We start from the raw sequence: 14,418 nt of genomic DNA, 5'->3' as shown, positions 1-14,418 counted from the left end.
CAGATAAACAACAAAATTTTTAGTATAACTCAAATATTACATGAGACATACTTATATTTAAAAATTATTGTCTATCTGAAGTCCTAATTTAACTGACCATCTTATATTTTATCTGGCAAGTCTATTCTCTGGCAAATCTGAAAAGGCCAAACAAAAAGTTTTAAAGATACTGACACTGGGGGCCCCTCAAGAAAACTTCAAGTCAGATTACCATACAGTTCAATTCAAAGTCAGCAAGCTCCACCTATCTGTGTAGAACTTCTAATCTGCAACTCAGTACCCTGTCCTCCACTCTTAGTATGGACATATTTTTGAAGAAAATATCCAACATGAATAATAGATTTAAAAAGCAACACTGAGGAGAGACTTATCTGCTAAAGAAAACTTTTTTAAAAAGCCTATTGTTAATACCTTCAGAGAAATGAGACAGTGCATCCATGAAACAAGAGCAGGATGTTATAAAAAAGGAACACACAGAGAACTAAAATGAGCTCTAGTAATTAGAAATATAAGTATGGCAGCAGAAACAAAAATCTCAAAGAAGGACTGGGAGCTAAAATTGAGGAAATATCCCAGAAGGTAAAGCAGAAAGAAAAAGAGAAAGGAGAAAAAAAAAATTTAAAATAAGTAAGAACAGTCCAGGCAGTTCAACATTCAATAACGATAGGAGTTTCAGAAAGAATAGAACAGGGGAGGAATTCATTAATAAAATAAGTCAAGAAACTTCCTAAGAATTGAAGAACATGAAAAGGGCAATCTTCAAGAAGATGAAGCTGACAGATTAGCTGATATGTCTCCATGGATTGGAAAGAGATTAAGTTGGGGATTTAATTAGTAGGAGAATAAGTACATAGGAAACTAAATGAACAGAAGAAATAGGATAATTTGACTTCAGGGAAAAAGTGCTATGTAGAAAAGAAAAGTGATGAGCTAGTCACAGCAATGTAGATCTAGGATGTGGAGTGAACCAAAACTGACACAGCAATACGATAGGCACGTGGTATGTGGAGGTAAGTTTTCATGTGTTTCCGTGGGGTAATGGAGGCTGAAAGGGGTGAGATGGTTGGTGGCATGGGATGAGTAGACAATAGTTAAACCTACATTTTCTTGGTAGTAAGTCAATATAAACTGTTTAAAAGTGAAAAATCAAGAAGTTGCAATATATGCCTGTCACTTAGAAGTAGGGACATCCAGCTGAGCATGGTGGCTCACACCTGTAATCCCAGTACTTTGGGAGGCTGAGGCGGGCGGATCATGAGGTCAGGAGATCGAGAGCATCCTGGCTAACACGGTGAAATCCCATCTCTACTAAAAATACAAAAAACTACCCGGGCGTGCTGGTGGGCACCTGTAGTCCCAGCTACTCTGGAGGCTGAGGCAGGAAAATGTCATGAACCTGGGAGGTGGAGATTGCAGTGAGCCGAGATCATGCCACTGCACTCCAGCCTGGGGGAAAGAGCGAGACGCCATCTCAAAAAAAAAAAAAAAAAAAGAAAAAAAGAAGAAGAAGAAGAAAAAGAAGTAGGGTCATTCACTATCAAAAGATATCAGTCAACAGTGTTGGAAGTTGTTGACTTTAGATAGGGAAATAAAGGCTGCAGCAGGGCAAACGAACTGCTGGTTTTAGTAACCAGCCTCGTAGAACTATGTGATTCCTGCCAAAGTGCCTGAATAACTTGAATAAAATAAAAACTAATGTTGACTGGGCACAGTGGCTCACACCTATAATCCCAGCACTTTGGGAGGCTGAGGCGGGTGGATCACCTGCGGTCAGGAGTTTGAGACCACCCTGGCCAACATGGTGAAACCCCGTCTCTACTGAAAATACAAAAATTGGCCAGGTGTGGTGGCGGGCACCTGTAATCCCAGCTATTTGGGAGACTGAGGCAAGAGAATCACTTGAACCCAGGAGGCAGAGGTTGCAGTGAGCTGAGATCGTGCCACTGCACTCCAGCCTGGGTGACAGAGCGAGACTCCATCTCAAAAAAACAAAACAAATAAACAAACAAACAAACAAAAACACGAATGTTAAGAAATGGTGGCACTGCTGCTAAGACACATCAGGAAACGTTATGCATTTGTCAGAGGGCTTTCTTTTATTGCTTTGGGTGGACTCAAACCCATTCTAGTGTAATCCAGCCAACAGGAAGACATGGAGGATATTTTCATCTCAGAAGGCTGTTTGGGAGGACATACAGAAGAAACAAAGGCAATTCTCCAGTATGTTTTTCAGGGCCGTGAGAAACATATTTAACCTAGGCAAAAAAGACCTGTTTAGCAGATTGGTCAGCTCCCCTTCCGTAAGAGAACAGCCACATTCTTCCAGCACCTTCTGCATCTTGCATATGGATATGTAGTTGGTTTTGGATTTATCGATTTTGGTGAATGCTTTGCTGATATCTTGATAGCAGTCCACAAGCTTATCCCTGAAAGAGAGTACATTGCAGATATGCCCTAAAATCAGGAAAAACAAATAACTCCTTTAAAGCAAACATTTCATGATTATTCTAATGCAATGAGCCGATGGCTCATCTAAGAACTAATTTGGAAGATGTTTTACAGCCTCAGCGTAACACTGACATTAAAAGATATCCCGGAAAAATTGTAAGTCCGTATCATTATCATTTTGTTATTACCATCATTAGCAAAACCACGCTAGAGAAAGTACAGCTTTGTCTTTGTACTAGAATTGATACTTTAAAAACGGAACCAAGAATTGAAAAAGCTAGTGATTTTACATACAGACATGTGAAATACACCCTCATTCTCAATAAACACCAACTGAGCACCTATGACGTGCCAGATGCTCCGGTAGGTGTTGGGACATGTCTAGTGAATCAAAGGGGCATCCCTAGAAGGATTTCCATTCCAGTCGTGGGGAGACAGACAATAAACAGAAGACAGAAGTATAGCACGGTGGGACAGTAGGTTTACAGGCAAAAAAAAAAAAAAACGACGGTAGGTTTGTAGGTTTGTGGCTTACAGGCACTTTGGCTGTAGGCTCTTTTTCTTCAGCAAAGACTGGGATGCAAAAGAGTCAGCCAGGGACTGGAGAACAGCTAGTGCCAAGGCCCTAAGGAGGAGTGGAGAAGGGCAGCAAGCAACAAGTGTGGAGATGGACGGGGCGCCTTGTCGGTGCTAGGGCAAGGGAGTGCCAGAGACCCTGTTTTTTTTGTTTTTTGTTTTTTCTTTTTAACCAGGCATTTTTATTATTAAGAAACAGCCATCATGTGGTGTGCATCAATGGGCAAATCAAGGGCCATGTAGTGCCAAAGACCCCCTGGTGTTTTTTTTGTTTGTTTGTTTGTTTGTTTTTTGAGATGGAGTCTTGCTCTGTTACCCAGGCTGGAGTGCAGTGACGCGATCTCAGCTCACTGCAACCTCCGCCTCCTGGGTTCATGCCATTCTCCTGCCTCAGCCTCCCTAGTAGTTGGGACTACAGATGCCCACCACCACGCCCAGGTAATTTTATGTATTTTTAGTAGAGACGGGGTTTCACTGTGTTAGCCAGGATGGTCTCGATCTCCTGACCTCGTGATCCTCCCGCCTCGGCCTCCCAAAGTGCTGGGATTACAGGCTTGAGCCACCACGTCCAGCCGACCCCATTTTTTGTGTTTTTTGTTTTGTTTTGTTTTGTTTTTAAACTAGGCTTTTTATTGTTAAGAAACAGCCACTGACCAGGCATGGTGACTCATACCTGTAATCCCAACACTTTGGGAGGCCGTGGTGGGTGGATCACGAGGTCAGGAGTTCGGGACCAGCCTGGCCAACATGGTGAAACCCCGTCTCTCCTAAAAATACACAAAAATTAGCCGGGCATGGTGGTGGGCATCTGTAATCCCAGCTACTAGAGATGCTGAGGCAGGAGAATCACTTCAACCTGGGAGGCAGAGTTTGCAGTGAGCCGAGATCATGCTACTGTACTCCAGACTGGGCAACAGAGCAAGACTCTGTCTTAAAAAAAAAAAAGAAAGAAAAAGAAAAACAGTCACCACACGGTGTGAATCCATGGAAAAATCAAGGGCCATGCTGCCATCTCAAGCACGCACTCACATGTGACCTCTCAGCCCTGCAAGGCGGTGTCATCAGCCCTACTTTCTAGGCCAGAAACAGGACAGCATGGGAGCCCAGGGCGGAATCAGGACAAGATCGGGCCTTTCACTCACAGTGAGGGAGACAGAGACAGCATCTTTCTGTCACTCCCAGCTTCAGGGCTGATTTTCTTGCAGGATGTGTGATCTCAAGTCTCTCTGATTCAGAGACACTGAATTTTCAGTCTGGGAAAATTCTCTCCTAACTTGAAAAAGTTGCAGATAAGGAACTCAAAAAGTGCAGAAATCTTCAAGAAGAAACAATCTTGCACTTGATCTATGGTGGATTGGCTGTAAATTCAATAATTTCAACTCACCCAGGTCCCTGAAAATGTCTTCCTTACAAACTGAGTAATATGCCTGTCTGATGGGCTGAGATGTGAATTCCTCAGGGGAAAGAATGTGCTATAAATTCTAGAGACGAAATCTTTGGTGGTAATTGTCTACCACTTCAGGTATGTGTTTGTGGGAGAGGATGCCTAGAAAAAATAATCCATAGGAACAGAAACATCAGGACTCTGGGAGAGGCGAGATTCCATGGGAATATTCAGGGTGGTGGTGGAGAGCAGCATTTACTTTGAAGCCACTGGGGTGATCATCTCCCTTGTCTTGCTGGCCTCCAGCTTGGAATGGGCTCCCATGACATTTGAGTACTTAATACAAATGACTGCAGGAACCGCTCTGTGCATGTATACCAACAGCAGCAACATTTTGGATTCCCCTACAGGTGTACATTGAATTCAGTCCCATGTTGCAGAATGATTACTCGTCATCACAACTATTATATTCCACTTAATTCTTCAAAATGAAAGCAAATGAAGGTAGAAAAAAAAAATCCAAACATTTTTTTGAGATACATATTTTTAGAAAATTGAAGCATTCAGCGTTTCTTGGACTGGTTTCCAGGCGGTAATTATTTCCCTTGCTGAGTAAATATGTGCACAGAGTAAATGAGGGTTTAGAGCACAGATCATAGCACAGTGCCAAACAGAAACGGTGTCAGCCGACACTCAGCGACAAAGCTGCACTGGGTCTGTGTCCAGTTCCTGGTCTGGGCAACCAGACAGAGGCCAGAAGGGGGCACCGTTATGGCCAATGGACAGCCACAGAGCCCCTCACACACAGGCCTCAGCCACAGGCCTCCCCACTCTGGTGCTGCTGAAAAATTGCACACCTCTCCATTTGCATTTTCCAATGAGCCTGTGTTATGTGGCTCATTTACTGCTGCTATTCTGATTCTGAATCTTCAACTCAGACTCAAGCAAAAAGAGCAAGGCATGGAAAATAAATGCAAAAAGAAAAAAAGATTTTTCTTAATCTTCAAAATGTATTTTAGGGTACTCCAAACAAAATGAATTCCCTTAGATTTCAGAGGCAAATACAAAATTGTGGTCACTTTAATGGAACATGACTCACATCTGTCAATCTGATCAGAGTGTCAGTATAGATGAGGAGGTAAAAAAAAAAAAAAAAAATCCTGGAAACATTGAATCTTCATTGGAAAGACCCACTGACAGCAAAATTTAAAAACAGGCCATCCTAAAGGACAAGGTTATTTGGGAATTTTTACAAGCCGATATTTTCAAGGAAACCGAAATTGGTCATGCATTTGTCTTCTTTACTAAGAGAGCATGGGTGTGGCAAGGGGGAGTGGGTGAGAGTGAATTAGTTAACTGAGCTTGATGATCTGAAATGCATTGTCTTGCAGCTCGCAGTTCTTTTAGCTGCACGCCCATGCTCCGTGTGGAACAGAGGTACAGGCAGAGAAAGAGTGTACTGGGAGTGCCCAGGATGCACGGTTTCTCTCCTAGAGCCTCATTACTCACAAGTGGCAGGAAAGACGAGAGGAGAAGACACGAGCGGGTAATGAGGCCAACCCTGTCTAGTAAAGATAAATTCCACTTTTTCATTAGCTTTATGGCATATTTGATTTATACCAATCTTGTGCATATTTTACTTTGAATTTCACAAACTCAATTCTCTGCTTTCAGGCTTCATAACTCAGTAACTTAGACGTAATTCAGGGGTGTGTTCAAACTGCTCTTCTCTTAAACCCCGTTTAGCTATTACATTTCATCCTGTGTCCTTGGCATTCTCAGTTCCTCTGGAGATTCATTCATTCATTCAGGTGCTATGGGAGGTGGTGGGACAGAGAGTGAATCTTGCCTTTTGAAATGACAGACAGGAGACAGACTCACAAACATGTAAGAGCAAGATGGAACTAAGGCAGAGCTATAGAGCAGCAGGTAAGAGCCACATGTGTAGGGGGTGTGGATGGGAGACCAAGGATTGAGATCATGCCAAGAAAATATGTCTGATTGCTGTAGTCACATCATATGCAGCCCAATTTTTTTCTCTGTTATAAATGTTAAAAATACGACATGAGTAGCTGGGCGCGGTGGCTCACGCCTGCAATCCCAGCACTTTGGGAGGCTGAGGCAGGAGGATCACCTCAGGTCGGGAGTTCGAGACCAGCCTGACCAAAATGGAGAAACCCTGTCTCTGCTAAAAATACAAAAGTAGCCGGGCGTGGTGGTACATGCCTTAATCCCAGCTACTCGGGAGGCTGAGGCAGGAGAATTGCTTGAACCTGGGAGGCAGAGGTTGCAGAGAGCTGAGATTGTACCACAGCACTCCAGCCTGGGCAACAAGAGCGAAACTCCGTCTCAAAAAATTTGAAAGTAGGCTGGATATGGTGGCTCGCGCCTGTAATCCCAACACTTTGGGAGGCTGAGGCGGGAGGATCACGAGGTCAGGAGATGGAGACCATCCTGGCTAACATGGTGAAACCCCATCTCTAGTAAAAATACTAAAAAATTAGCCAGGCGTGGTGGCAGGTGCCTGTAGTCCCAGCTACTCGGAAGGCTGAGGCAGGAGAATGGCATGAACCTGGGAGGTGGAGCCTGCAGTGAGCTGAGATCATGCCACTGCACTCCAGCCTGGGTGACAGAGCAAGACTCTGTCTCAAAAAAATAAAATAAAAATAAAAAATAAAAAATAAATTTGAAAGTAGACAAAGAGTTGCTGTATGGATTAAAAAACAAGACCCAACTATATGCTGCCTATAAGAAACTCACTTCACCTACAAAGACACATATAGACTGAAAGTAAAGAAATGGAAAAAGATATTCAATGCAAATGCAAACCAAGGAAGAGCAGGAGTAGCTATACTTATATCAGATAAAACAGACTTTTAGTCAAAAACTAAAAAGACCTGAAGGTCATTATTAATATAAAGGGATCAACTCAGCAACAGGATATAACAATAGTAAATATATGTTCACCCAACACCAAAGCACCCAAATATATAAAGCAAATGTTAATATATCTAAAAGGAGAGCTAGACTGCGATACAATAATAGTAGCAGACAACACTCCACTTTCAGCAATGGGTAGATCATCCAGACAGGAAATCAACAAAGAAACATGAAGTTAAACTATGGTCTAGATCTAATGGACCTAACAGACATTTACAGGACCTGTCATCCAACTGCTGCAGAATACAGATTCTTTTCATCAGCACATGGATCATTCTCCAGGATACATCATATGTTAGGCCACAAAACATGTCTCAGCCAATTTGGAAAAGTCAACATAATATCAAGTATCTTTTCTGAAATGGAATAAAACTAGAAACCAATAAAAAGAGGAACTTTGGAAACCGTACAAATACATAGAAGTTAAACAACATGCTCCTGAATGACCAATGGTCAATGAAGAAATAAAGAAGATTAAAATTTTATTGAAACAAATGAAAATGGAAATACAACATACCAAAAATCTATGGGATACAGCAAAAGCAGGGCTAAGAGGGACACGTATAGCAATAAACGCCTACATAAAAAAATAGAATGACTTTGCATAAACAATCTAACAATGCACCTCAAGAAACTAGAAGAGCAAGAAAAATCCAAATCTAGATTAGTAGAAAGGAAGAAATAAAATTAGAGCATAAATAAATGAAATTGAGACTCAAACAATATAAAAGATCAACAAAATTAAAAGTTGGTTTTTGAAAAGATAAATAAAATTGACAAACTTTTAGCTAGATTATGAAAAAAAGAAAGTCCAAAAGAATTAAATCAGAGATTAAAAAAAGGAAGTATTACAAGGTTAGAGATGACAGAAATAGAAAGTATCATTAGAGACTGCTATGAAAAACTATATGCTGACAAATGGGAAAACCTAGAAGTGGATAAATTTCTATCAAGATTGAACTATGAAAAAGTAGAAAATCTGAACGGACCAAAAATGAGTAACAACATCAAAGCAGTAATAAAAAGTCTCCCATCAAAGAGAAGCCTAGGACTTGATGGCTTCACTGCTAAAATCTTCCAAACATTTAGAGAAGAACTAATACCAGCTCTACCCAAACTTTTTCAAAAAATTGAAGAGTAGCAAATACTTGCAAACTCATTCTATAAGGCCAGTAATATCCCGATACCCTAAGCAAACAAGAACACTACCCAAAAAGAAAACTACAGGCCAAAATTCCTGATGAATATACATGTAAAAATCCTCAACAAAATACTAGCAAACCAAATTCAACAACACATTAAAAGGATCATTCACCATGACCAAGTGGAATTCATCCCAGGGATGCAAGGATGGTTCAACATATACAAATTAATAAATGTGATACTTTACATCAACAGAATAAAGGACAAAATTACATGATAATTTCAACAGATGCTGAAAAAGCACTTTATAAAATTCAACATCCTTTCACGATAAAAACTCTCCTCACAATGAATATAGAAGTAAAATACCTCAACACTATACAGGCCATATTTGACAAACTCAAAGCTAATATGATACTAACCAGGGAAAAGCTGAACGTCTTTACACTAAGATCTGGAATAAGACCGGATGCCCACTTTTACCACTTTATTCAACATAGTACTGGAAGTCCTAACCTGAGCAATTAGGCAAGAGAAAGAAATAAAGGGCATCCAAATTGGAAAGGAAGAAGTCAAAATAGCCTTGTTTGCAGATGACATGATCTTATATTTAAAAAAAACCTAAAGACTCCACCAAAAAATTCCTAGCACTGATAAACAAATGCAGTAAAGTTGCAGGATACAAAATCAGTACACAAAAATTAGTAGCATTTCTATATGTTAACAGTGATCAATCCAAAAAAGAAATAAATAAAGCAATCCCATTTACAACATCTACAAAGAATATAAAATACCTAGAAATCAGCTGAACCAAAGAAATGAAAGATCTATATAGAGAAAACTGTGAAACACTGATGAAAGAAATTGAGGAGGACACAACTAAAAATGAAATGATATTCCTTGCTCATGGATTGAAAGAATTAATATTGTTAAAATGTCTATACTATCCAAAGCGATCTACTAATTCAAGCAATCCCTACCAAAGTATCAAATGACATTCTTCACAGAAATAGAAAAAACAATCCTAAAATTCATATGGAACCACAAAAGACCCCAATTAGCTAAAGCAATCCTAAGCAAAAAGAACAAAGCTAGAGGCATCACGCTACCTGATTTCAAATTATACTACAAAGTTATATTTACTAAAATGGCATTGGACTGGCATAAAAGCAGACACATAGAACAATGGAACAGAGTAGAGAACCCAGAAGTAAATCCATGCACTTACAGCAAATTCATTTTTGTCAAAGGCACTGAGAACACACACTGGGGAAAGAAAAGTCTCTTTAATAAATGGTGCTGGGAAAAATGAATATCCACATGCAGAGGAGTGAAACTACATCCCTATCTTACAACATAGACAAAAATCAACTCAAAATGGATTAAAAACTTAAATGTAAGACCATAAACTATGAAACTACTAGAATAAAACATTGCAGGAAATGCTACAGGACATTGGTCAGGGCAAATATTTTTTGGATAAGACCTCAAAAGCACAGGCAACAAAAGGAAAAACAAACAAATGGGATTACATCAAGCTGAAAAGCTACTGCACCATGAAGGGAACAAAGTGAAGAGGCAACCTACTGAGTCGGAGAAGATATTTACAAACTCCCCATCTGACAAGGGATTAATAACCAGAATATATAAGGAACTCCAACAACTCAACAACATGGAAAGAAATAACCTGATTCGAAAATGGCCAAAATACCTGAATAGACATTTCTCAAAAGAGGACATATAAAGTGGCTAAGGCGTATGAGAAAAATGCTCAAGGTCACTGATCATCAGGGAAACGCAAGTTAAAACCACAATGAGATATCATCTCATCCCAGTTAGAATATCTATCATCAAAAAGACAAAACAGAAGGGCTGGTGAAGATGCAGAGAAAGTGGAACACTCATCCACTGTTGGTGGCAATGCATGATACTATGAAACACAGTACGGAGATTACCCAGAAAACTAAAAACACAACTACCATATGATCCAGAAATTCTAGAATACTGCTGAGTATATCTCCAAAAGAAAGGAAATCAGTATATCAAAGAGATGTCTGCATTTCCATGTTTATTGCAGCGCTGCTCACAATAGCCAAGATCTGAAATCAACCCAAGTATCCATCACCAGATGAATGAAGAAAATGTGGCACACATACTCAATGGAACATCATTTAGCCATAAAAAAGCAGAAAATTGTCATTCACAGCAACATGGACGGAACCAGACATCATTATGTGAAGTGAAATAAGCCAGGCACAGAAAGACAAATATCACACGTTCTCACTCATATGTGGGAGTTTAAAAAGTTGATCTCAGCCAGGCGCAGTGGCTCACACCTGTCATACCAGCCCTTTGGGAGGCTGAGGTGGGTGGGTGAGCTCAGGAGTTTGAGACCAGCCTGGGCAACATGGTGAAGCCCCATCTCTGCTAAAAATACAAAAATGCGCTAGGTGTGGTGGTGTGCACTGGTAGTCCCAGCTACTCAGGAGGCTGAGGTGGGAGGATCACAAAGTGAGCCTGGAAAGTTGAGGCTGCAGTGAGCCTCACCCACTGCACTCCAGCCTGGGTGATGAAAGTGAGACACTGTCTTAAAAAAACAAAAACAAAAACAAAAACAAAAAAATGGTTGATCACATGCAGGTAGAGAGTAAATTACCAGAGGCTAATTTACCAGAGGTTATCAGAGGCTGGGAAGGGAAGGGTCGGGAGGGGAAAGATAAGAGAAGCTGGGTAAGGGGTACAAAAATACAATTTAATAGAAAAAATAAATTCTAGTATTTGATAGTACAGTAGGGAAATTATAGTTAACAATAATTTTATTGTTATATACAATTATATACAATTATATAACAATAAAATGTTATATTGAAATACATAAAAATTTTATTGTATACTTCAAAGTAGCTAGATTTAAAAATATCTAAAAGAGTATAATTGGATTGTTTGTAGCACAAATGATAAATGCTTGAGGTGATGGGTTCCCCATTTACCCTGAAGTGATTATTACACATTGCATGCCTGTGTCAGGGTATCTCATGTAACCATAAATAAATGATCCTATTATGTACCCACAAAATTTTTAAAAAATATAGCTAGAAGAGAAGATTTGTAGAATTTGTAGAAAGATAAAGGTTTGAGATGGATATCCCAATTACCCTGATTTGATCATTACACATTGTATACAAGTATCAAAATATCACACATACACTCTAAATATGCACAACTATTAAATATCAGTTTTAAAAAATGGAAAAGAATCATGTACGCTCCCACCATCCAAATCCAGTGGGGTACATTCTGCACAGCATCTTCTGGTCCTGTGCACCTGCTCCTACATTTGATATTGTTCCATTCACGGTACACATACTGCCCAACACCTAACTGCCTATTAGCCCTTTACACAAACGTTTCCGTGTTCTTCCACAGTGGCCGCAGCAGGCATGGGCAATTTCATGCTCTTTCAGGCTGCTCTTTGCTAAGCCAGTGCACTAATTTGGGATTGGAAGGTATTCCCTTTGTTGTCGTTTTGCTGTTAAAGACACACTGCACTTTGGGAGGCCGAGGCAGATGGATCACTTGAGGTCAGGAGTTCAAGACCAGCCTGGCCAACATGGCGAAACCTCACCTCTACTAAAAATACAAAAATTAGCTGGTCGTGGTGGCGTGTGCCTGTATTCCCAGTTACTCAGGAGCCTGAGTCAGGAGAATCGTTTGAACCCTGGAGGTGGAGGTTGCAGTGAGCTGAGATAGTGCCATTGCACTCTAGCCTGGGAGACAGAGCAAGATTCTATCTCAAAAAAAAAAAAAAAAAAAAGACACACTGCAGGTCACCCTTTCCAGTTGCTAAGCTGTTGGCTTATTCTGAATTATTTCTTGGGGATAAAGTCCTGAAAGTAGAAGTGTGAGTTAAAGGATATGTCTGGCTCTTTCCTTTATTCATTCAACAGATATTACTGGGTGCCTGTTCGGTGCCAGACACCAGGTAAAGTGACAGACATTCCCATGGAGCCTGCATTCTAGTTGGGCCAAGGGAGTGGCCAGGCAATACGCCATCCACAATTTAAAAGGAACATTTTCAAGGGTGACCCATAAATATGATGGATGATATAAGATTGTGACTGGTAAGATGGAATGGGCTATAGCTTTTCAACTACTCTTTGACTTCGCACCAATTTCTAGAATCGACAGCAGTGAACAAGCATGATCATTGCCCTGTAACTTTGCCAGCATGGGAAGATACCATTTTAAAATAACTTGTGCTGTGAGGCCAGATGTAAAAGGGGACTTCCAGATGATGGCCCTGTGGTCCTTCCTCACTCACCTGGCTGCCATGGCCTTCTCTGTGCTCTGCTGCAGCTCCTTCATCTCTTCCTGTAGCTGCTGTGGCTTCGTAAAATGCCCCATGAAGTTGAAATAATCCTCTGCGCAGGGCCGATGGACAGCAGGTGAATAGTTAACACCCAACTTCTGTAAAAATTCCTGGTAAGTAATGTGCCCTTTTCCCTCGGTGTCATAGCTTAAAAAAACAAAAACAGAAACAGAAAGCACTTCTCAGTAGCCACTAAGGTGCTGGTGCTCAGGGTTTGGAAAATGCCTGCACCATCCATGAGGAGATCATCTTCCATCCCTCACCACTCAGAGCCCCCGCTGTGGACCAGCGGCACCAGCCCTGCCTGGCAGAGCTGGAAATGCAGTTCAGGCTGCACTCCTGATCCGATTGGCATCCGCATGTTAACAAGGACCCCAGGTGACTCACAGGCACATCAGCATTCAGGATGGTCACGCCACACATGCACACATGGCCTGCCCGGAGAGAGAGCAACCAAAGTCACTCACCTGTCATTCTATTACAAACACAGTTGTGACTACAGAAAATTAAAGTCAACCCCTCCATATGTTTAGCAGGTGTTTTTGTTGTTTTTTGTTTTGTTTTGTTTTTGAGACAGAGTCTCACTCTGTGGCCCAGGCTGGAGTACGGTAGTGCGAGCTGGGCTCACTACAACCTCTGTCTCCGAGGCTCAAGTGATTCTCTTGCCTCGGCCTCCCGAGTAGCTGGGATTACAGTGCCGGCCACCACGCCCGTCTAATTTTTCTATTTTCAGTAGAGACGGGGTTTCACCATGTTGGCCAAGCTGATCTCAAACTCCTGACCTCAGGTGATCCGCCCGCCTCGGCCTCCCAAAGTGCTGGGATTACAGGCGCGAGCTGCTGCACCTCGCCCGTTCCCAGTTTTTTAAATTGAATACTTACCTGTGAGAGGAACTATGCTAAGGTTCAGAAGAAAATTCTTCAAAAAGCATATTCAATCTTAAAACTCGAATGAGTGAATGTCACTTGATTCAAAGATGGTAAAATTCCCCATTTTGTCTTTGAAGAGATGCCAATTACGTACAGCCAATGAGAGAGGCCAGTGAGGAAAACAAGATAAGAATTATGCTATGCACCTTTTATGTCATTTTCTATTATTGAGATTTTTCTGAATTAGAACTCATTAAAAAAGGCATAATGGAGGGTTTTTATCTCCCAACATTGTTCAAATAGAATAGAATTACTTCAATAAAAATTTTAAGGCAAATTGCCAATTTTCTTTAAAGAAAGAAAGCATTTATTTTTACAGAAAGATCTTGGTCCTCATCTAATCGATAAAAATGGCATTCGCAGATGTGATTTTCCCCAGATGAACTCAGAGTTACAAGGAATGAGACTATATTTAAACAATGTTGCCAGCATAAATCTCCCATCAGGATGTTGCTTGGGCATTTGTCTGATGGAGTAGAAGTACAATCGGTTTTCCTTTGAGAGGTAGAGCTCCCTTTTGCTCTGCTCATTAACTGATGAGATCCTGGAGGATCTATGGAACCCACAGTTGCCTGTGACACACTAAGCCCTGTACAACTGCTTGAGCTGAGTTAACAATAAAGAAAATG

At 40.9% G+C, this 14,418-nt stretch overlaps 1 protein-coding gene across 4 annotated transcripts in view; it reads right to left on the bottom strand.

Moving 5' to 3' along the window:
• The window catches only part of EFCAB6 (EF-hand calcium binding domain 6), a 313,426-nt gene that overhangs the window by 67,445 nt on the left and 231,563 nt on the right, over positions 1–14,418 (bottom strand). For all 4 annotated transcript variants that reach the window (XM_025399951.1, XM_025399955.1, XM_025399953.1 and 1 more), the window contains 2 exons: positions 12,813–13,007; positions 2,271–2,426 (listed from right to left, as the gene is read on the bottom strand). In XM_025399951.1, the coding sequence (XP_025255736.1) occupies positions 2,271–2,426; positions 12,813–13,007 (351 nt within the window). The remainder of the gene's footprint in view (positions 1–2,270; positions 2,427–12,812; positions 13,008–14,418) is intronic.

The sequence above is a fragment of the Theropithecus gelada genome, chromosome 10 (assembly GCF_003255815.1).
Source record: "Theropithecus gelada isolate Dixy chromosome 10, Tgel_1.0, whole genome shotgun sequence".
In the NCBI taxonomy this organism is placed as follows: Eukaryota; Metazoa; Chordata; class Mammalia; order Primates; family Cercopithecidae; genus Theropithecus; species Theropithecus gelada.
Note: the sequence above shows the minus strand (reverse complement) of the source record. Positions and strands in the feature narration are given on the sequence as shown.